Below are 23,673 nucleotides of genomic sequence, written 5' to 3'. Positions count from 1 at the left end.
CACTGTCACTGTCATCCCGTTGCTCATCCATTTGTTCGAGCGGGCACCAGTAACGTCTCTCATTGGGAGACTTATTGTTACTGTTTTTGGCTCATCCAATACATATGGGTAGCTTGCCAGCTCTGCCACTTGGGCTCGATACTCTCGGTAGCTTACTGGGCTCTCCAAGAGGGGCGGAGGAATCGAACTCTGGTCGGCCACATGAAAGGCAAACGCCCAACCGCTGTGCTATCGCTCCAGCCCATGGTGATTAATTAAAATAAAAAAATTATAACTAAAAAATACTATATGAAGATTCTTATAATGAGCAAAATGGCTAGTCCTGGGAGGTATGTGAGAGACCTGTGGCACACTATTCAATAATTCCTATTTAACCACCAGGCCCAGATGGTAGGAGTGGCTATCTGTACCATTTCTTTTTCATTAGCCTTTGCTCATTTTGGGCAGAAAAATATTTTTGAATAAATTATTTAGGTCTGCTTTGGGTGGGGGGGAAGCAGGATTTAGGGGGCAGGGTGGAAACACTCAAAATATGGTGGTGGGAAGGTGTAATGGTGGTGGTACTGGTGTTGGAATACTAAAAATAATAAATTATTGTGAATAGCTTTCTAAAAGCAAAATAAAATTTAAATTTAAAAAATAGAACATTTTTGAGCTGTAAAGTGAGAGAAAGGTGTACTTGTTCCCTTTCCCCTCATTAATAAAAAGGTAAATAGGTAATTAGACAGCAATTAGCAAACAAAGGAAGGAAGATTGTTTTACACCATAGACTGTAGCACTGTAGCCCTGTTGTCCCGTTGTTCATCGATTTGCTCGAGTGGGCACCAGTAACATCTCCATCATGAGACTTGTTGTTACTGTTTTTGGCATATCAAATACATAATGGGGAGCTTGCCAGGCTCTGCCATGTGGGCGGGATACTCTCAGTAGCTTGCCGGGCTCTCTGAGAGAGATGGACAAATTGAAGCTGGGTCGGCCATAGACTATTTATTATTTTTCTTTTGGTGGTGTTGAGCATTATATCCAAGTTCTCATGTACTTACTTTGATACTGAGTCCTACACCCAGACCACCACAGCTTTGTGTGTGTGTGTCTGTGTGTGTCTGTGTGTGTATTGAAAGTCTCTAAGTTATCACAACCAACACAGGTGACATTCAAAAGACATTAAACCACAGAACCACTCAATAGAAGGAGTGGCAAAAATTTCAACTCTTGTGACCAGGCTTCCCCTAACAATTCACGAGAGCAATGCTACAAGTGCAATGAAGACCCATAACGCTGACATTTTGGTCGATCTTTGTATACATGTTCCATTTTCAGAGTGCAATTTTCCAAAGCTGGGCAAGGAAGAGGAGTGGGGTGTCAAACACATAGAAAAGTACAAATATGATAGAAAGTGAAGTTCAACATGAAGGGAAAAAACAAATGAGACAGCTTTATCTTACACTTACTTAAATGCAATTATCTTTTCTCAGAGTCAGGAGAAAAATGTAGAATCCTTTTATCTTTTGAGGCAAAAGATAACAGGATGATATGAAACATAAGATAATAAAAGGGTGGGTATACTCAAGTGGTAGTCCTTAGACAGGCCCAGTCACCATTGGGTAGCCCCTAAGGCATCCACCAGGTAGCCTTGAAGCACCACCAGAGACGGGTGAAGGCTGGGAGAGGACAGCACTGTCAAATGTGGCTCTTATAATAAATGAAAAGGACAGGGGCCAGAAAGATAGTACAGTGGGTAGGGCATTGGCTTTGCATCAGCCAGGTTCAATCCCTGGCATCCCAAATAGTCCCCTGAGCCTTCCAGGAGTAATCCCTGAGCACAGAGTCAGGAGCAAACCCCGAGCGCTGCTAGTGTGGCCTCCTCGACCCCCGCCAAAAAAAGAAAGAGAGAAAGAAAATAATAAAAAAGTACATATCCCAAAACAAGTATCATATATTATAAAACCCAATGAGGCTATCTACTAATAGCTGCTAAAGGATCTTCTATGTGTTATTTTCTTTGAGTAATTGTAAAAATAAGCAGACTGTTATCCATCTCCGGGCACTGTTGAGATGAGTTTGCCACAAAAGCCACTTACATTTTCAGAAGCCAAAGTCTTGACAAATCAGTTCCTAAGAACATAATTTGTTACATGCTGAAGAAAGCCTGAAAATACAGACCTCGGTTAAAGAGGCTTCCATATCTTTTTGTAACCTTTCCAAATGTAAGTATGTGGGAAAAGTACCCATAAATTTAAGTTGAAAACGAAACACTTAGAACATTTCCCATTTAAAATACATTAAAATGTGGTCTTTGAAAGGAAATGAAAAAGGCTTTAAACATTTCTTTTTTAAAAAGATGCTCATCATCACTCATAAGAGAAATGTGAATTAAAAATGAGATACCATTTTTCATTCATCAGATGGGGGGGCATGTTTAATAAATCACCATGTGGAGAAACATTCACTCACAGTGTTGATGCAAGCATAGAAAAGTATAACCTCTCTTTGGCAGGCAATTTGTAGATGTCCTTCAAAATTTAAATTCCACTTAGATTTGGAACCACAAATTTATGCCGAGGAACTTATTATATAGATACACCTTTACATGTACTCAATGAACTAAATAAGACATATTCTACTCTACCTTTGCTGCTGGCCTGGCAGAAGACTCAGCATATTTTGTATTGTACATTTATCTTCTCAAAAACCTTTTGAATTTGAGGAGGAGAGACTACAACCTGCACCATTTAGAAATGAGATGTGTTCTTGGGGCCGGGAGTGGAGGCGGGGGGGGGGGGGCTGTTAGTGGAGCTTGTGGAAGGAAATTGACATTGTGGGTAGAATTGATGTTGGAACATCCTATGTCTGAAACTGTTGTGAACAACTGTGTAAATATAGTACCATAATAAAACATTTTTACAAAGGAAAATAGAAAGAAATTAATTCAAAACGCCCTACAAAAAAGAAACACCAAACCACCCTATACAAGATTCATTCCATAACCCACCAATAAAATTCTAACTTCAAATGGTTTAATGTAACCGCATGAGTGAAAGCTTCTTATCGGAACTTCCTTTTGGCCTTTTTTATATCGGAAATCCCTTATTGAGGGTTCACAGTGAACCTGAATTTCACTTCACAATAAGCAGTGTTCGAGAAAGATTACAATTTATTCCTTGCAAAAAGACATCATACATAAATGTAGCTGTCACTATGAGAACCAGAACTGCATTATGCCGCAGACTTAACACAGACGGAAAGCACGTTCCCCATGTCTCCTCCAGCAGATCTTGCCAAATGGGCGTCTGAAATGTCCTATTGAAACAGGTGGTGTCTGAACAGAATTGGATTTCTGCCTACAGAAACCCTAGTTTTAACAACTGCTGTGGTTAGTTTTAATTTCCAGTCTTCAAAATTAACTGCTTCCCAGTGTTTCAGAAATAGACTGAACAACATGTTTAGACGTTGCCCTGTTTGAAGAGACAAGAGAAAAAAAAATGCCAACACTGTATCACCATCCCATAAAAATCAACAAATCCACATGATTCCCAGGCAAAAAAAAAAAAATAAGAGCAGCTGTAAAATAAATCTTAATTCTCCAAAGATAAGAGCCCCTTTTGCGCTCTTCTCCATAAAAGTATCAGGATGCAGGTCCAGAGAGATTGTCAGTGGGTGAGCACTCACCTTGCATCTGGCTAACCCAGGTTTGATCCCTGGCACTGGATATGATCCCATGAGAACCACCAGAAGTAATCAGAGCTAGGAACAATCCCTTAACACTACTAAGTGTGGCCCAACCACACTGCAAAATACACTTCCTATTTACAATTTCCCAAACAAGCTCCAATGAGGTCTCTCAATTGTGTGTGTGTGTGTGTGTGTGTTGGGAGGAAGGGGGTTGTGGGGCTATACCTAGTGGTGCTTGGGAGCTACTCCCAGCTCTGTGCTCAGGGTCGATGCACAGATGGTCCATGGTAGAGCTCACCAGGAGGAGGCAGAGATCAAAGCTGTATCTCCCACATGCAAACACTTGCTCTACTTATTGAGGTCCCTCCAACCCAAAGTCTCTCATTAGAGGAAACCACCATTAGGGTCTTACAAATGAGATCAATCTATATTTCAACATCCTCTGAAAATATGGCTTAAATGCATATCCCACAAGTTTTTCTTTTTAAAGCAACTATATTCTCAATATAAGGGGAACTAGTCAAAAAAAGAATACTGGGTACATTTCTTCCAAAGGGGAAGTACTCAAAGATTTCTTTAAGACAATTTTGAAGAGTTTGCAACACTAAAAACAAATTCAGTAGGAATAAAAGGAATGCTATTGGCCCTGAAAGTGAGTTTATAATTTCTGAAATAAAATAAACTCTACATTTGTTTTTCAGGACTTTTTTGGCAAAAATGTTTCTAGGGATCATTTTCCTCTAAAAGCTAAAAAGTATTCTTCTAAGATGCTGCCAGCTTTAACAACATATACTTTCTGGCTTTTCACAAACAAAATTCAACTTTTAATGGTGTTATAGATTTTTGGTTTAAAAGGAAGAAATAATAAAAGGAAGTATTGCTGCAAAGTTTATTCTACTCATACATCAAGCTGTGCATAAAGATTTCATGTAGTTCACACATGGAAGAGATAATTTTTTCTCTTAGCGGCAGAACATATGCATTTATGTCACATCACACATGTAATGTTTAGGCATAAGGAACACAGCAACCCAATCCATTACCTCCAAGTCCAATAAAAAAAAAACATTTATCTGAAGAGATACAGTCACAAAGAGAAGGTTTATAACAGATCAAAAAAGCAAAACACAAATAAGAAAACACACATACAAGAGTGGCTACATCACACTGAAAACATCCCACCCAGCAAAGGGAACCATCAACAAAATGACCAAAGAAAATGACTGAGTGGCACGAAGTATCTAACAAGGCACATATATGAATTCTGGTAACTTAATGGCAGAAATGGAAAAATTCAATTTAAATATGAGAAGGATTTGAATAGGTATTCTCCCCCTGATATACACACAAATGGCTAACAACATATGAAAGGTGCTCAACATTTGATTTACTTTACCAGGGAAATGTAAATCAAACCACAGTAAAAGAGTATCTCACACACAATATAATGGTGATCTGCAAAATGAGAAAAGGTGGCAAATACTAGCAAGAATAGGGAATCCTATGTGTTGCTAGTAGAACTGTATATTAGAAAACAATATTGGGGGGTCTCCTCTCTAATTTAAAAATAGAACTACTATATCATCCAGAAATCCCAAATACACCCAGAGAAACTTTTTAAAGATATAAAAGAGATATTGTCTTTTGGAATTATATATAGTTCCCAGATAATTAAACATCTCAAGGGTCTATGAACAAATGAAAAGATGTATATATTAGACTAAAGAAATACTATTCATTTATGAGAAAACAAACTCATCCTGGTTTTGGTTTTGGACAATATGGATACATCCTGAGGTCATTATACCAAGTGAAATAAGTCATGGGGGGGGAGACAAATACTGCATGCAATTAATATATGTCACTGTCATCCCCTTGCTCATCGATTTGCTCAAGTGGGTACCAGTAACGTCTCCATTGTGAGACTTGTTGTTACTGTTTTTGGCACACTGAATACACCACGGGTAGCTTGCCAGGCTTCTACTCATAGAAGCAAAGCATAAAGTGGTAGTTACAAGCAGCTAGAGATTGGAAAAAAGAGAAGATATTGGTTTTAAGCAAAAGAAAAGATTTAAAGTTTCAAGATGAGTAAGTTCTGGGCAGCAGCACAGTAATTATAGTTAATAATACTGAATTATATACTTGCAAGTTGCTAAGAGAGTAAATCTTAAATGTTCTCACCACAAAAAAGAAATGGCAAAATGGTAATTATGTGACTTGAAGCAGGTGTTAGCTAATGCTATGGTGGTAATCATTTTGCAATATATAAGTGTATCAAATTAACAAGTTGCACACATGAAACTTGCACAATGCTAAACATCAATTACATCTAAATAAACCTGTAAAAAGATGTCTAATAATTTCAAAATGGCTTATAAATTTGTAATACCATGATAAGCTTCATTTACACTGAGGCAATAATAGAATGAATAAATGTTCAAATGACATGTAAAAATTATATAGTCAAAAGTCTGAGACAGAATGTTTATTACTCTAAAGATTCTCACATTTCCATTTAAAAAATCTACTTCTTTCTGTCTGTATGAAATCATCAGGATTCATGCAAATATTAATATTTCAAATGAAGTTAAAATTCTAATATAAATCACTGGAATTCGTTCCTTAAAGAATCTGAGTTAGGGCCAGGAGGATTACAGTACAGTGGCTTAGAATACCAGCCTTGTCAGCATTTGGTCACAAGTTCACATCCTCCAGTGCTCCACATGCATTACTACTTGCCATCCTTGCAGCTCTGCTATTTGTGAGCCCCAGTGCTGCAAGCAATTTCCAGCAGCATCACTGCTAGGTGTGTGAGCACCACAACTGAATGGGTGTGACCTCTGGGAAATGCCACCACCTGTACAAGGAGAGCAGCTAGAAGTGTAACCCCTGGCAGCACATGTGTGAGGACATCGTGACCCTAGTGGGCCTAACCTGTGTGCTTGAACTCAGAGTGTGAGCCCTTGCATTCACATGTGTAAGCACCAAAACTGACTGAGTGCAAACCTTGCTGAGCACCACAAGTGAGTGTGCAATGAAGGCAGCCTCATATGAGACAGCCGTGAGCACCACCGCTCGGAAAAAAAAGAAAGTTCGAGCACCACAGTCAGGCCTATGTGCAGCCCCAGTTATTGCAAGAGCAGCTTAGTGAGTGGGGGAAGGAAAATTAAAAAGAAAAACTTGGCCAAAGAGATGGTGCTTGCCTTGCATGTGGGTGACCCAGGTTTGATCCCCAGCACCACATATGGTTTCCCAAGCACCATCAGGAGTGACCCCTGGGCACAGAGCCCGAAATAAGCCCTGAGCACCACTGGATGTGGCCTTAAAACTTATGTCAAGGGGCACTAAGGATGTAGCTCAGGGATAAAGTACATGACTTTTGTGTAAAAATAGATCTTATGTCAAAGAATGGGCGTGCTAGAATTGTGTCACATTTCACTTACTATTTTAGAATTGTCAAGACATAATCTAAGTCAGTAGGGGAAAAATCTGCAGGCTTCAAACAGCACTTAAAAATATACAAAGAAAGAAAGTTAAAAGTCAGGAAAGGTAATTCCGAGATAAAGGCTGAGTGGAGTGAAAGAAATTTACTAGAGAACATTTTAGGATCAGGGCAGCACTCCACTACATTATCACTGACCTATAACCTCATCTCCAGCACACAGACAACTCTTGAGTACTCTGGGACTAAGTGGTTGTTTTAAAAAGTTCTTGTGTCCTATTTACTTTTTCCTATGACCCTTATCAGGGTGTGTACTCAACTTCCATAATTCACATGCTCCTACAATGCACTCCCCCCACCCCACAAAAATAAAATTCAAAATAATTTAAAATGCCACACTCAAAAAAAGAGCAGTGAGAATGATTAGGATTTTAAATAGAAAATTTCATTTTTAAGGGCACAGCTATAGGAAAATAGCTTCAACACCACACTGTCAATAACTATAAAAAGAAAAATAGGATTCAAAAAAAACCCTACTTCCTTAATAGAGAACAAATCCCTAATCTTAAAATGAGTGAGTAGCATTACAAAAGCCCATTTCTCCATGAAAGTGCATTTCCCCATAAAATACTATAAGTGGTAGTTCATTCCCAAATCTAGTCCACCAAGATCTAATTAAGTCCATAATCTACTGATGCTGGACAATACAGGATGAAATGCAGGAAAGGCTTTTTAATATTTCAAATATACCCTAGTTCAGCTGAGATTACAATGGTCTGGTAAAACAGGCCTCAAGAAAATGGACTTTGGGAGTTCCACATAGCCAAAAAATGCTTCTACAATGATATATAAAAATAATTTCTTTGTAAGATTGTTCATGGCTTCCCTGAACTCCTCAAAATGAATACTCACAACCCAAGAAAGAAGATGAACATATGTGCAATATCAAACACAGTTCTAACCTATAGAACCCTCAGGTAAAGTTTAACACTGAATGGAACATTTTGAGAATTTATAGCACAAACAGGCTGTAATCATCTGTGGATGCAAAAGTTTCAAAAAACTTTCCCCAAAAATGTGATTATTACTTTAGAATAAAGATTTTAACATTTTGTGGGACCTGGATGCCCATGTAGTCACATGAGAAGTTTGTATAAAATCAAGGCTGATGATCCCAATAACACATTGTAAAGAAGACTTCAAACACTGTAAGGAAGATATAAAACAAGTTTGTCTGCAGTTAACTTAGCTGCAAACAAATATCCCTTATAATTATATTTGTGAAAACTCACTTAAAATTCTTTTCGTAGGTATTGGATATATAATTTAATAGGCTGGACTCCTGGCACTGCATAGCCGCCTGAGCACTGCTAAGAGCAACTTTTCCAACCCCAGCACTGAGCAGACAGTGGAGCCTGAGTACTTCAGCAGTATATGATGCTCAAACAAAATAAGAGTTTTCTTTCCCCATCCTAACCAAATGAAGTGAGCAAAAATTTCTCACACTTTTGCTATTATTATTATTATTTTTAAAATATCCATCTTTTCTCTGGGTCAAACAAAAGTTTGTATTTGAATCACCCAGATAAATAAAATGAATGAATATTTAGCTAATTAATTTTGAAGTAACATAGTAACTTCATAGTAACACCTTCATATTTATTTATGACTTTCAACTTTACCAAAAGTTTATATAAATATATATATATATATATATATAAAACAAAGTTCAGACACTGTTCCTTCTTAACTGAGAATAGTTTGTGAACTTCACAAACTGAAGCTGTTCTAAGTATTATGAAATGATTCTTTGAGTCATTTCAGACTCATAGCATGAATCCATAGCTAAGTCATTAAGTACCTTAAGTCATTAAGGTACTTTACCTCTTTTACCTCTCTGAAAACATCAGCATATTAACAATCCACTAGCAACTAGGTGTGGTTTTTTTTTTTTAACAGGAAGACTTTTCACAAGACAGTGCCACGTACCCCTCCTGCCTTCAGCAACTTTCTTCTAAAGTCCTCTGTGGGGTTGTTGAAAGTTAGCTTTTCACAACGCAGGTGATTCACTGGTGGATGGCCTTCAAGATGCAGGAATAAGTCATAATCAAAGCGAACTTTCTTCGGTTCTTCCTAGAGTTTAAGAGATTGTAAAAGGAAAGACAGACACATAAATAGAAATTTAGTGAGCAAAGGTACATTCCTCCAAAGAAACAGAGATGCAATATCCAGAATATCAATGAAATTATTGGCAAAATAGAAATAACTTAATAATAAGTTTCTGTCCTAGAGGAAACTGAAAGAACAAATGCATTAACTTCCCTGCAATCTCTAAAGTAGTATGACTTTATATCCACCCAACTGGAATCCCAAGATATCCACAAGTCACTCCCTCCCTTTTTCACTCAACCTTCCACCATTAAGAACTACTATTTTCTCACCTATGTGTTTCTTGAACAAGCCCTCAAACCTTTAATGCCTTACTTGTTGAACAAGCCAGTTTAAAATCCCTTCTCTAGCAGGTCTTCCTACTTTAAGACAGCTTATCTGCAGTTTCTCCTTCATTAACAACTGGGATTATCTATATATGAGACAAAAATCTAACCCATTAATAAATCCAAGCATTTGACATAATTTCATCAGCTTCCAATTGTCATTAGGATAAAAAATTTGAATGCTATATAAGGCCGTTGGTTCCATATCCTTGCCTTACCCTTTCAGTACATCTGACAGTCTAGCAACACATTGCTATTCGCTACTCTCAGTAATAACCTCATTCTAGGTTAAATCTGGGTTTCACCCTTGCCTTACCCTCATTGTCTATTCTCAGTTTCATGTACATAATTTCTACTGATCCTTTCCATTCAATATTAACTTTGGAAAAACATTCTTTAAATATGACTCCCCAATCCCCACCTCCTCTTCTCTGGGCTCCATTGCACCTCTTTTTGCCACATTTTAGAAGAGCTGCCTTATTAAAGCCCTTTGTCCTGCTTTATAACAGATTCCTGAAAATGGATAACATGGTTGAACCATCATTATACCTTCAACGAGTTTGGTTCTTGTACATTGTACAAATGTAATGAATACCCACTTGATAAGTAAAGGTATTGTCTTGAACGAGGACAAAATAGCATATGCAAGAGAAGTTTTACTCTCAAGATATTACTTTAACAAAACTTTTCAATTTGTCTATATGCTCTATTACATATATATTATAGTTTATGTAATGAGGTCATGCTAGTGCTCAAGTTGCTGGTACTGGTGAACAAAGTTATTGCTTATCCTGGTCATCAAAGTGCCTGTGACCCTCACTCCCATCCCTATATCACCTCCAGTTCAATGTTCCTTTTCCCTAGCCATCACTTTACTTGTTGATTATTAATTGTAGTTTTTACACTCTGATTATTTTCTATGGGGGTGGGGGGTGCGCACCCAGCTGTGCTCAGGGCTCACTCCCAGATGTGCACTCAGGATCACTCCTGATGATGCCTGGGGAACCACGGGGTGCCAAGGATCGAACATGGGTCAGCTGTGTGCAGGGCAGGCACCTGTCCTATCCTCTGGCCTCTTCACTCTGATTTTTAAACAACCAACATGAAGTAGGGACTGGAAATAATAATGAGTAATATGTATTTTTAAATCCATTGCATTAAATTGTCACCATTCTTCTTTGATTTAGGAAATTAAGGAACTTAAAATGTTATGCTACTAATCCGTAAAATTTTCTTCTTGAATATGAGCCATCATTGTGATATTACATTTTTTCCATTGGTCATTAGCATTTCTATTTTGCATTATTTTGTTAAAAACTGTTTATGTTTTTTAAATAGCTTTACTGGGAAATAATTCCCAGTAAACCATAAAATTCACCCTTTTCAAGTATACAATTTAGCGGTTTTTAGTAGTCACAGAGTTAAAAAATCATCATAACCACCTAATTTCAGAACATTTTCATTATTACAGAAAGAAAACTCAAACTCATTATTAGTCAATTTCCCATTCCCCCAGACACTACATCCTGTGGTATCACTAATATACTTCTGTTTCTATGGAGTTCTGGACATTTCATATAAATACATGAACACAATGAAATATATACATAATATTTATGTGTATAGGTGTTTAGGTGATCTTCATGACTGACTTAGCTTACTCAGTATGTTTTTCCAGATTAATCATACTCTGCATGGTCAGTATTTTGTCACTGTCACTGTCATCCCGTTACTCATCGATTTGTTTAAGCAGGCACCAGTAACGTCTCTCATTGTGAGACTTATTTGTTACTGTTTTTGGCATATCAAATATGCCATGGGTAGCTTGCCAGGCTCTGCTGTGCGGGCTCGATAACCTTGGTAGTTTGCCGGGCTCTCTGAGAGGGGCAGAGGAATCGAACATGGGTCTGCCGCATGAAAGAATGCCCTACTGCTGTGCTATATCACTCCAGCTTCATCAGTATTTTATTTCTCCTAATATCTGGATTTTATGAATATATCTGATTTTTTGTCTATTTCTAATTGTTAAATGTATTAGTTGATTGTACAATATGGCTATTCTGAATTGTGCTGCTATGAATATTCATGGACAATACTCTTCAGGGACATCCATTTTCAGTTCCTTGGGTTTATGCCTATGAGCAGAATTTTCAGATCATTTGGTCACTTTAGTTTAACACTTTAGGAGCTACTTTACTGTTTTTAAAAATGGCTGTACCATTTTAAAATCTAACCAAGCAAACTATGAGGTGCTCATGGTATTTTTTATTTCAATACATACGTTTAAAAAAATTTCTATATACTCAAATAAAACTCTAAAATTTTCTTTAAAAAAAAAAAAAACAATAGTTGGGAGCCAGAGAGTTAATACAGGACATGAGGTGCTTTTCTTTCATGAGGAAATGGTGGTTATGGTCCTGGTTTGATCCCTGGCAACTTTCCAAAAGGTGACTGGTCATATCACTCACATACAATGACTCAAAGTGATTTGGGCCCAATTCTTTTGCTCAAAAATCTTAATACCTAAAACTGTCAAAATAGGGCTGGAGATGTAACTTGGTGGTAAAGTACATGTCTTGCATGCAGGAGTCCCAGGTTTAACTCCTGGCATTGCAAAAACACTGTAGCACTGTCATCCCTTTGTTCATCGATTTGCTGGATTGGGCACCGGTTAAGTCTCCATTGTGAGACTTGTTACTATTTTTGACATATCCAATACACCACAGGTAGCTTGCCAGGCTCTGTCACACGGGCAGGATACTCTCGGGCTCTCCGAAAGGGACAGAGGAATCGAACCCGGATCAGTCACGTGCAAAAACAAATAAACAATTCAGAATAAAGACATTACCTACCACAAAGTCATGACTTTGGCATCCTCACACCTTCCCAAACAATACTTATACCACCCTTTATCTGTATACAATCCTCAAGCATTTGCAATCGCTTGGTTCTTCATATTTTCTCATTTATTTTGCCTTTCACATACAGTGTTTCAAATGCCCAAACTTGACAGGAGAGGCAATCCATAAAATTACTAAGACAGGATGGAAACATCCAGAATCAATTTCTTTGCAATTCATGTCATTACCAGTTCTGACAATAAGGGAGCTCAGAAGAACTAGGCCCAATGGTTATCAGTCTATGCTCCATGCAAAGACCCCATCCTGATTTCACCTTTTCTCTTGATAGGGCTGAAAGACATACTGATTTATATTAACTCACATGCCTCTTAACTTCCGATAGAGAATTTATGAGCAACTCTGAAATCTTAATCAATAGATATGCATGATTCCATTGCTATCTGGACCAGTGTTTCTTAGACTTTTTATAACTGTGGCCCTTTCCAACCTTGTTTACTTTCCCACTTGTGTGATGCCCCACGTGTGTGATTTTCAGCCCTTTTAGAATATCCTGGGGACCCACAGAGGACCATATCATCCCCAGCTGAGAAATACTGGTCCAGATCATACTATATCATCCCAATCCCTTCATGAATATTTTATGCATTAGTTAACTCATACTAGAAATCATATTTAACAGATGTGACACTCCCTTAGGAATGCATGCATATACACCTTAAGTGTGCACTTCCACTTTTAGAAATCCTTTTGTTATCTATACACATGTGATCTCTTCTTTTAATTCTTTCCTATAACAAAGACAAAGAACCTGAAATCCAGGTTGAGACCTTGCTCACTTCACTTTCTAAAATCTCATCATGACTCAAGTTCCGTGACTCCCTGAATCCTAGACTTCGGGGTGGTATGGACAAGTTCCCAGGGCCTGCAAATCAAGTGAACTTGACTCTAGCCTTGCCACAACCTTGGAAGAACTGGAAAGACATTTGTCCAGGCCAAGAAAGATATTGCCCAGGTCCTCTTTAATGTCTCTCACCTCTCAAAGGTCTGTACTCTGGAAACACTACTTCACTCTCTCACTTGTCTGGTTAATACAGGCTCATTATTCAAAACCCAGTTAATACATGAATTGCTCTGGAAAGCCTTCCTAATCCTCCCAATCCACTGTGAATCAGAAACTCCTCCTTAGCATCCCTTTATTAATAATTACCACATAGAATCATGATCATTTTTACCCTGCCTCAAATATAAAATGGCTGATTCATCCTTAATTAAAAACGGAAGAGCAACTTTCTGCCCTGTTTAGATAGCGTAATACTGAAGCCTTTTGGAAGCCATTTTGGCAATATCTAAATGTATATGCTGCTTCCTCCAGTAATTCTACTCTTCTGAGACCAGTATGACAATAATAGCTGTGAATGATCACGCTGGACAAGATTTGAGTGTTAAAAGTAGGTAAAGGGATATCTTGATGACCTTTCAGTATCAATAATGCAAACCACAATGCCCCAAAGGAGAAAGAGTGGGAGAGAGACAGACAGACAGAGACAGAGAGAGAAGAAAAGCCTCTACCGTAGAGGCAGGCTTCGGGGTTGGGGGTTGGAGGGATAACGGAAGGGAACCTGGGGACACTGGTGCAGGGAAATGTACACTGGTGGACAGATGGGTGTTGAAATACTGTATGACTGAAATCTAATCATGAACACCTTTGTAAGCATCTATTTCACAGTAATTCAATAAAAAATATTTAAAAAATCAAAAGAAACTCTTTGGAGAAATTCTTCAGTATGTGTCAGTATGTGTGCAAAGATATGCTAGAAAATATCTATAGAAGATTATCTGCATTAGCAGAAAAATAAGAATGATCTTCATCTAAATATATCATTACTTGAGATATCCATTGTTATTAAAATTACTTATGGTTGCCAGTAATGAAGTACTTTCTTTGTTAACAAGTCAAGTTAAGGCACTTGTCTTGTATTCAGCTGTCCACAGTTCAATCACTAGCACTGCATGGTCCTCTGAGTAGCTCTGGGCACAACCCCAGACACAGTGTCAGAAGCAACCCCTGAGCACCACCAGGTGTGACCCAAACCTCTCCCTCCCTTGCCCCTCCCCCGCAAGATGCTAATGTCGAAAGGTAGATTGTTAAGTGAATTAAAAACAAGTCACAGAAAAATACTGAAGTATGATGCAAATTTCATACTTATCCTTATGAGAGAAATCTGAACTAAGGGATTATGGAGGAAGTATTATGAGGGGAATCTAAAACAAGGAATAAGCCAAATAGTGAATAATGAGTAAATGCAATCAAGAAAATAAACTTCAACTTTTATTCCAGACAAAATTACTACAAGTATACTTATGCATATTTATTTAAAGAGAAAATAAACATGAAAAATATAATTGCATCAGACCAAAAATACAAGGTTATATTAGCATCATTTTGTAGTCCACAAGTTTTAAAAAAAAATCACTTTTTACTAAAACTAAAGCTAAGAACCACAGAGATTATCATCTCTCTAAGTATCAATGTATCACTGTCATCCTGTTGTTCATCAATTTGATCGAGCGGGCACCAGTAATTTCTCTATTATACTCAACCCTGAAAGTTTAGCAGCCTCTCTTTACTCATCTTTCCCAACGATTGGAGGCTCTTTCAGGGTCAGGGGAATGAGACCTATCGTTACTGTTTTTGGCATATTGAATACACCATGGATAGCCTGCCAGGCTCTGCCATGCAGGCGGGATACTCTCCGTAGCTTGCTAGGCTCTCTGAGAGGTATGTATATATTTGTTACTGTATTTGGGATATGAATACGCCAAGGGGAGCTTGCAAGGCTCTCCTGTGCAGGCAATAGACTCTTGGTAGCTTGTCAGGTTCTCCAAGAGGGAGAACAAGACTAATAGATGTCCGGAGACCTCCAGCTTCCAGGAGCTTGGTCTTAAAGTCTCTGGATCTTGGATTACATGGCGCAGGGGCCGTTTGTGGGTGTGGCTGCCATCTCTCTATGAATACTGAATTCTCTTTTAAAGATATTTTTGAATCAGAAAAACATGCCTTTAAAAAACTCATATTTTAGCAAAATGACTATCTTTTTTTTGATAGTACAGGGAAAGCTTTCTTAGATTTGATTCTTAGAGAGCAGACATCAATATTATGTCAACCTATGCTCCCCAAGAATGATTTCTCTGAAAGTTCAAACAAGAAAGCACACATTTGGTATATAAAGCTAATACTTTTCCTAGAAGTAGAAATCTGGTTTTGCTAACATCAAATTACCTCTATCATTCTACTTTAGTACTTGGCATTTGCTCATGTACTTTTTCTGAGGGCAGATTAAAAGAAAGAAGCATGAGATGCTTTCAAACCTAAAGTGTTACAGTCTATTATGTTTTAATGTGCCTCTTCACTTACTGTTTCGGAAACACACAAAGGCAGGCTTGCTTTGCTGAACAAAATACAAACTAAGATAGAATAACTGCATGCAAACTCAAATGAAGCACTGACACGCTACCCTCATCTTGACTTTGACCTTCAAAATAAATGAGTAAAATTTAAGAAAAGCTAATTGGAAGGAAAAATTTTTAAATATTCAAGAACAGGATAATATATATAATGTATAGTAGTAGAACTATATAGTAGACTATATAGTAGTAGAGCTCTCCCAGTATTACATAGAAATCTTTTTACTGCTTTTTTTAATCTTCAGTGAAAACTCTGAATAATGATTTTTCATAGCCATTATTGTAATGGATGTTCACTTTTCAAGACAGAGTTGAACAAACTCCAAGGATAAATAAAATAAATACTTAAAAGGAATGAAATACACATTCTGGAGTAACAACATAGACCTATTAAATTTTTATCAATAGGTAGAGAAATAAGAAATACGTCCAGCTGAGAGACACACACTGAAATATAGCCAAACTTGTGTTTCTAAGACACTCTAAGAGACATTAAGAGAAAGAACAAAGCAATAATTTCTTCTCATAATTAAAAACATAAGACATATATAAAAGTACTTAAAATACATCTCCCACTGAGATTAAACAGATGTTAACATTTTAATTATGTTTATCTTTCTTTAAAAAATAATAAACAAAAATAATAAATATAGGTATGTCTATTCCTTCTCCCCAATAACCAATGGCCTTTAGTTCTTCTAAATTTAAATTTAAATCTTTAAATTTAATTTAAATTAAAAAGAAAAATTAACCATTTTTAATGAGGTACCAGTATTTACAATACTGTTAATCATACTTTTCATGCATGCATCCAACTCCCCTAGTTTTTCTGATGTCATTTCAACTCATGCCCTTGTACTATACATATGTTTCTGTAACATCATTTACTTTTAGTTTTAGTGGTTAATAAAAACACACACAAGTATTATAGTGGTATTATAAACATACACATATAATTTTATAAATTTTAAATTGTCATTAATCTTGTTTTTGAGATTCATCCATGTTGCCACATTAACCATAGTATCATATCCTGTGTATTATATTAGCTAACCATTTACAGTCCATCTACAGTGGACTAATTAGGGGTATCCTAAATTTTCATATTAGAATCATGTGTGCATGTATGTGTCTCTCAATGTGTGATTATGAAACTAGAAATGATTAGGTTTTGTTTTGGGGTTATACCCAACATGGTGCTCAGGGTAATCAGGTATGGTGTGGTACTGGGGATCAAGTCTCTCCCCTCCCTCCTCCCTCCCTCTGTCCCTGCCCCTGTCCCTGTTTCTCCCCCTCCCCTCCCTCTCCCTCTCTCTAGACCATACCTAGTAGTACTCAGGGCTTACTCCTGACTCTGTGCTCAGGGATCACTCTGGGAATTCTGGGCTAGCTGTAAGCAAGACAAGGACCTATCCACTGTACTATCTCTTGTCCTGGAAATCAAACCCTTCACTTCACTTCACATGATCTAGGTCTCTGAGCCATCTAACCTGTCCTAAAGTATAAAAGTCTAAAGAAAACATATAACTAGAAAACAGAAATAAATCTGAAGACTTAAACAGAAAATCTACTTAATAATGTCCAACCTACGCATCTATTATAATGGCCCCCAAAAGTAAGTACTTTCCATTTCCTGTTCTGTTCTTCCCTTGTATTTTAAGGAACAAAAATTCTTCATAAAGGTAATAAACATTCTTATGAGTGAAAGATATGACTTATCTATCAGCCATAAGAATGAAGATCTGGAGTGTCAAGAACATTGAATGTGTGTGCAATCTGAACATGTGCAGGTACAAGCACATACTTGATGCCTCTTTAATCTTCATTTGTTCCTTTTAAAGACTGATCGTGAGGAGAATTCAGTATTCCTATCAAGACAGATATTTGGTAATCCAAAAAATAGATTTCTCTATTCAATTGATAGCTAGTAAAAATTGACCACAAAAGGTCAAAAAGAAAGTAAGTATGATATTTTGCTGCACCATTATTTCAAAACTGAGGCCAGTGTAATGTTAAAATTAGTTAGGTAATCGAATTAAGTGGTATATCCACTATACTGTCCACAAGGAATCATAGTTGCCTATGTCCTAATTTCCTTGGGGAATATTTTTTTCTGATGTAAAAGCCTAGAATTTTTCTACAGGGCAATCCAATTTCTACATGAATTAAAGCACCGCCTATAAAGAGTGCAACAAAAGGAAAGAAAGGCACCACAGGGAAAGTCTATGGAGATAGTACATGGATAAGGTGCTTGCCTTATACACAGCCTATCTGGGTTTGACCCCCAGCACCCTATATGGTTATCCAAGGACTGCAAGGAGTGAGCCATGAGCAAAAAGCCAAGATTAAGTAAGCCCTGAGGAATTCCAGGTGTGACCCCAAAACAAGAAAAGAATAGAAATGAAAAGCAATGAATTAGTTCTATTAACTTTCATGATACTGAAAATAAGTATAAAGATCAAGACTCTGAATTCCTTCTCAAATTTATAACTACTTAATTTTTAAACCAATATATTAGAAAACAGGAAATGCTTTTGGTAGTCACTACAAAAAATCCAAAATGAACAATTAATATGTCAGAGATGATCAACAACATAGGTCATCAGGCAAATTCAAACAAAAATCAAAGTGAGCTGTAACTCAAATCCCAAACTTTCATAGTCTGATAATAATCAAAACAACCAAAAGAATAAACTAAAAAAGCAAAATGATTGTTGGTGTTGATGTAGAAAAATTATAAGCTTCATACATTGGTAGTGGCAATATACATGAGCATAGTCATTTTGGAAAACAATCTGGCAGTTTTTCAAAAAGTTAAATTGATTAACTGATTATCATAATCCTGTATGTAGGAAATCAGAGAACATGTAACTATAAAACTGGGTATCTGAGTGTTCATAACCACATCATTCATGGTAGCCAAAGGTAAAAACAAGTAACATGTAAATCAAGTTATGAGTGAACAAAACAAGGTATATTTATATAACCAAATATTATTCAAATATACAAAAGAGTAAGTGTTGATATATCCTATAATGTGAAAGAACCTTGAAAATATAGAGCTAAGTGAATTAAGTCAGATATTAAAAGCTACATATACCATTTATATGAAATGATAAAAATAAAAAACTACATTTTTCAAAAACAGATTAATAGTTTCTGGGAGCAAAAGAAGGGAAAATAAGAGTGACTGCTAAAAGATACAGAGTTTCTTTAAAGGGTCAAAAAACAACTAGATAGTGGTAATAATTGTTGGGATACATTATCACAACAATAATTTGATATATTAGTGGCATTAGTGATAATTATTGTGTTTTAGTATAGTGGTAACAAATGTTGCTGCTTTAAAGGGGCAAATCTTATGTTATATATTCAATACTTTAAGTGAGGTGGGGAGGGGCTAAGACCTAGCTCCTAAAAGGAAATTCAACTTTAAATTAGAAAAAAGTCATTATATCTGGTAAAAGTATGATATAAATGGATCTCAAAAATGTTTTATATGGTGCTGGAGAGATAATAAAGCAGGTAGGGCCCTTGCCTTGCTCAAAGTAGAGACAGATTTGATCTCTGGCATCTCATGTGGCCCCCTGAGCACCATCAGAAATAATTCCTGAGGGCAGATTCAGGAGTAACCCCTAAGTATCAAAAGGTACAGACCCCCCCAAAAAATTTATTTTGATATGCTGAAGAGTAAGCAATTTAGTGGTATCACAAGTAAGAATATAAGCAAAGAGTTAATGCTTCTAAGGTATAGAGGTTAAGAAATAGACAATGAAAATAAAGATCTAGATCAAGAATCTGGTTTTACTCTTTCCAACAATATGTTACCAGAGAGAAGCTATTCAATATTTCTATGACTCAATCACCTTTCCTGTAATATTTGAATAATATCACTTACCTCTCAAAAATTCTTATAAAGTTATTGAAACAACATACATAGAGGACAAACAGACGATAAGGACAAAGAAAACATTCAAATATTTAGCTGTAAGTTGGAGGTTATCAGCTCCCAAATACATTATTAAAAATGTACTAATGGGGGGGGGCTGGAGCAATAGCACAGTGGGTAGGGTGTTTGCCTTGCACGCAGCCGACCCGGGTTCAAATCCTAGCATCCCATAGGGTCCCCTGAGCACCACCAGGAGTGATTCCTGAGTGCAGAGCCAGGAGTAACTCCTGTGCATGGCTGGGTGTGACCCAAAAAGCAAAAGCAAAAAAAAAAAAAAAAAGAATGTACTAATGGGGTGGGGGACTGGAGAAATATATCGTTCAGTGGGTTGTGCACATGCTTTACATGCAGGCTTGATTCCTAGTACTGCATGGTCCCCCAAGCACTGATCAAGGGTAGCTCATGAGTCAAGTGCAACTCCAAAATAAAAACCAAAAAGCTATTATTAATGAAAACAAATGGTCTGTAGAGAGGTGGTGTAGCAGAAATTTGCTATATGAAACGTCAGGTTCAAAAAATTTTGGAAAATGACATCCTTACCATTCACATTCAAACGTTACAGTTTCAATAAAGCTTAATTAAAAGTGAATTACTTTTTAATCATGAAATTTTTTTTTATTAATTGAAGGCTAGGCCTTCACACACTGAAAACCTCCAGGACACTAACCAGTAAAGAGTACTTAACAGTGGTTCTCATGCATTGCTGAGCACTGGAATTCATCATGCATGATATGCATGTTCCTACCTCCACCCCAAGGGATTCTGACTCCACGAAGCTAAGACAGAGTCTCAGAATCTCAACTCTACCTTGCTTTTGAGTGCTTTAGTGCCAGTCCAAATACCAGGCTTTATAAAGCAGTTTTCTCAACTATTTTCCAACAGTTGCCCCCTTCTGCCCTTGTTTTCACTCTGTGCCCACCACTCTCCATTCTATTGGTTGGTCCGCTGGTCTCATGCGATGGCACCTTTGAACTAGCCTGAGAACCCACAGTGGGATGATAAGGTTCCCAGTTGAGAAATGCTGTTATAGAGGGCTTGACTGGATAACAAGATACCCTATTAACTTAGGTCCTTAAAGAAGAGAGGGGGAAGGTGAGAGAAAGAGAGAGAGAGAGAGAGAGAGAGAGAGAGAGAGAGAGGAGAGGGGAGAGAGAGAGAGTGAAGAACTGGCTCAAAGTACTGGAATACATGCTTTCCATGTAATGGGGGCACTGAGTTGGATCTCCAGCACCATAAGCAACCCTCTCTCTCTTCTCAGAACCTGCCCACCCAGTATGGCCAGAAGTAACCTTCAAGCACTGCATAGGAAGAAGCCCCTAGACACTGTGTGTGTATAAGTGTGTGTGTGTGTGTGTGTGTATGTGTGTGTGTAAAACCTTCTAAAGGTATATTCTTTCCCTGTAGGAAAAGTTTTAGCACTTGGGACAAAAGTATTTTGGAAAACAAGTATTTTGGGATAAAATGAGTTTTGTGATAAAAATAATAATAATAGCATTTATCAAGTGGTTACTTACATATGAAGCATTTTTTTCCCTGAAAACAAGATTTATTTTCTCTAATCTGCCCAGTTACATTGTAGATTTATCCTATCTTCACTTTATAAATAAGGAAAATGACCTCCATAGAAGTTGCATAATTTGTTCAACATTATGTAGTTCTTATGTTCTGTCATATATGTACTATGGAAAATCTTAAATCCAGTATAATCCAGAACATTTCAAGTTGATATCACTGTAAATGTGATTCTGTGTACCAGCCAAAGATAAATAAAAGATTATCTTGGAAAGTCTCAAACCCCCTAGAAATATGAAAAGAGGCATTTCACTTATAAAATTATGATTTCTCTTCTATTTTACAGAGAAACATTAGCTTCTTTGTCAAAATAATAATCACTCTTTTCTTTTAAAAATTTTAATTCTTTTTAATTTTATATAATCTCCTTCGTATAATTGAAATCATTTTTCTAGCCACTTCCTCTATAATTAAGGATAACACTAGTCAAAATTCCTAAGAAAAACAAACTTAGCTTGAATTTTAAAATCTAGTGACAGAAGTGCTTATGAATAAAAATTATTTTAAACATCATTTGGTTAATAGAGGATCTTCTACTGAAAGATTAATGGGTAAAGATTACATACCTTGTTTTTAAAATAAACCTCAATTGGCAAAATGAAACCAGCATACCCAGATTCTTCTACTTTGTAAGGTGGATCTTTGCACACTGCAACATTAAAAAAAAAAAAAAAGAAAATAGGTAAGATAAGATAATAAACAAAAAGACATTCCCTAAAAAAAAAAGAAAGAAAATCTCATTATACCATCTAGAGTCTCAATTTTCACAGTCCCGTGCCAAGTTCCACTCAAAGTTTCTCATCTATTCTGCTCTTTCCCAAATCTATATTTTCCTATGTAAAGCAAAAAAGTGATTTAGTTATTTAAATCTTGGGGAAAGAAGAGAGACTCTTCATACTCAACCATGATCATTAGCAAGATTTTTCTTCCCTAAGGCTTTAGGGAAACTGAGGACAGTTCCTAAAACAGAAAATTTAAAATGTTCTGTCCTTACAGTACTGTCTAGTCTTCCATATAAACCATTTGGCCCCTTCACCCCCCACTTCTCCGAAATGCATCTCCGTACAAAAGAAGTAGCTGCATTACTCTTTTTCCTTAGAAAATGCCAAATCAGGGACCGGAGAGATTGTACAGTATGTTGTGTACCTGCATGCGGCTAACCCAGGTTCAATCCCCAGAGTGCAGAGCCAGGAGTTAACAGCTGAGTGTTGCCAGGCAGGTGTGACACAAAATAGACAAAAATCCCAACCCAGAGTCTCCCAGTGTCATCTTTGCCCAGTAAGATGCACTATTCCCTACTCCCCTTGCCAAAAGAGTGTTTATTAAAATACTAGTGTAGAGGGCCAGAGCAATAGTATAGCAGGTATGGTGCTTGCCTTGCACACAGCCGACCTGAGTTTGATCCCTGGCACTACATTTGGTTCCTTGTGCACCACCAGGAGTGATTTACTAAGCCAGAAGTAAACCCTAAGCTGCCCTGGGTACTGCCCCAAAACCAACATAAATATTAGTATACAAAAATAATTGAAATCTACATACATCATAACACTACATGAGAAACAATAGGACATCTGCATGTCTAACAAAGGAAGGATACTAGGGAAACACTTGAAAAATGAGACCAGGAAGCTAACCATGGAGCTGGAGGGATGGCTTGTGGGAACCCCAGGTTTGATTCCCAGAATCACATGTTCCCCCCAGGCACCTGAGCACGACTGCATATGACCAAAAAACAACACAAGAAGCTAAAAATAATTTCATCCCATTAAAACATTCATTGAATTAATTCCCCAATTAAAATAATTCTGGTAGATAGTACATTTAGTAGTTTCCAAAGAAGTAAAACGAAGCTGCTGTACATAAGAATCACCTAACCTTGTAGCCCAAGTCCACTTCAGCGGGTGACTACTGACCTTCCTCCTGTTTACTCATCAAACCTTCCGTGCTTCTTGCAGTTGCATTAGTTCCCCCATAAATATGCCTAGCATTTCTCACCTGCACCCTGTCTCCTTATTATTCCCACCAGAATATACTGATGCTGCTCTTCATATTTTCTGCTCAAATCCAAATTTTACAAAAATCTTTGCAGACTATAAAGGAAGATCATCTCATCTCTTCTACCGATTCATTAAGTGCCTGAATTATGGGGTTGACACTCAACAGATTTCCACAGCACTTTATTCTCTATTCACAAACCTCACCTGTCATTGACATGCA

At 37.1% G+C, this 23,673-nt stretch overlaps 1 protein-coding gene across 2 annotated transcripts in view; it reads right to left on the bottom strand.

The window, feature by feature from the left end:
* Positions 1–23,673, bottom strand: part of MLLT3 (MLLT3 super elongation complex subunit) — a 322,233-nt gene that overhangs the window by 118,000 nt on the left and 180,560 nt on the right. For both annotated transcript variants that reach the window (XM_055132210.1, XM_055132214.1), the window contains exons 3-4: positions 22,023–22,105; positions 9,104–9,247 (exon numbers count right to left, since the gene is read on the bottom strand). In XM_055132210.1, the coding sequence (XP_054988185.1) occupies positions 9,104–9,247; positions 22,023–22,105 (227 nt within the window). The remainder of the gene's footprint in view (positions 1–9,103; positions 9,248–22,022; positions 22,106–23,673) is intronic.

This window comes from Sorex araneus, chromosome 1 (assembly GCF_027595985.1).
Source record: "Sorex araneus isolate mSorAra2 chromosome 1, mSorAra2.pri, whole genome shotgun sequence".
NCBI lineage: Eukaryota > Metazoa > Chordata > Mammalia > Eulipotyphla > Soricidae > Sorex > Sorex araneus.
The sequence above is the reverse complement of the archived record's forward strand: the minus strand, read 5'-3'. Positions and strand labels throughout refer to the sequence as shown.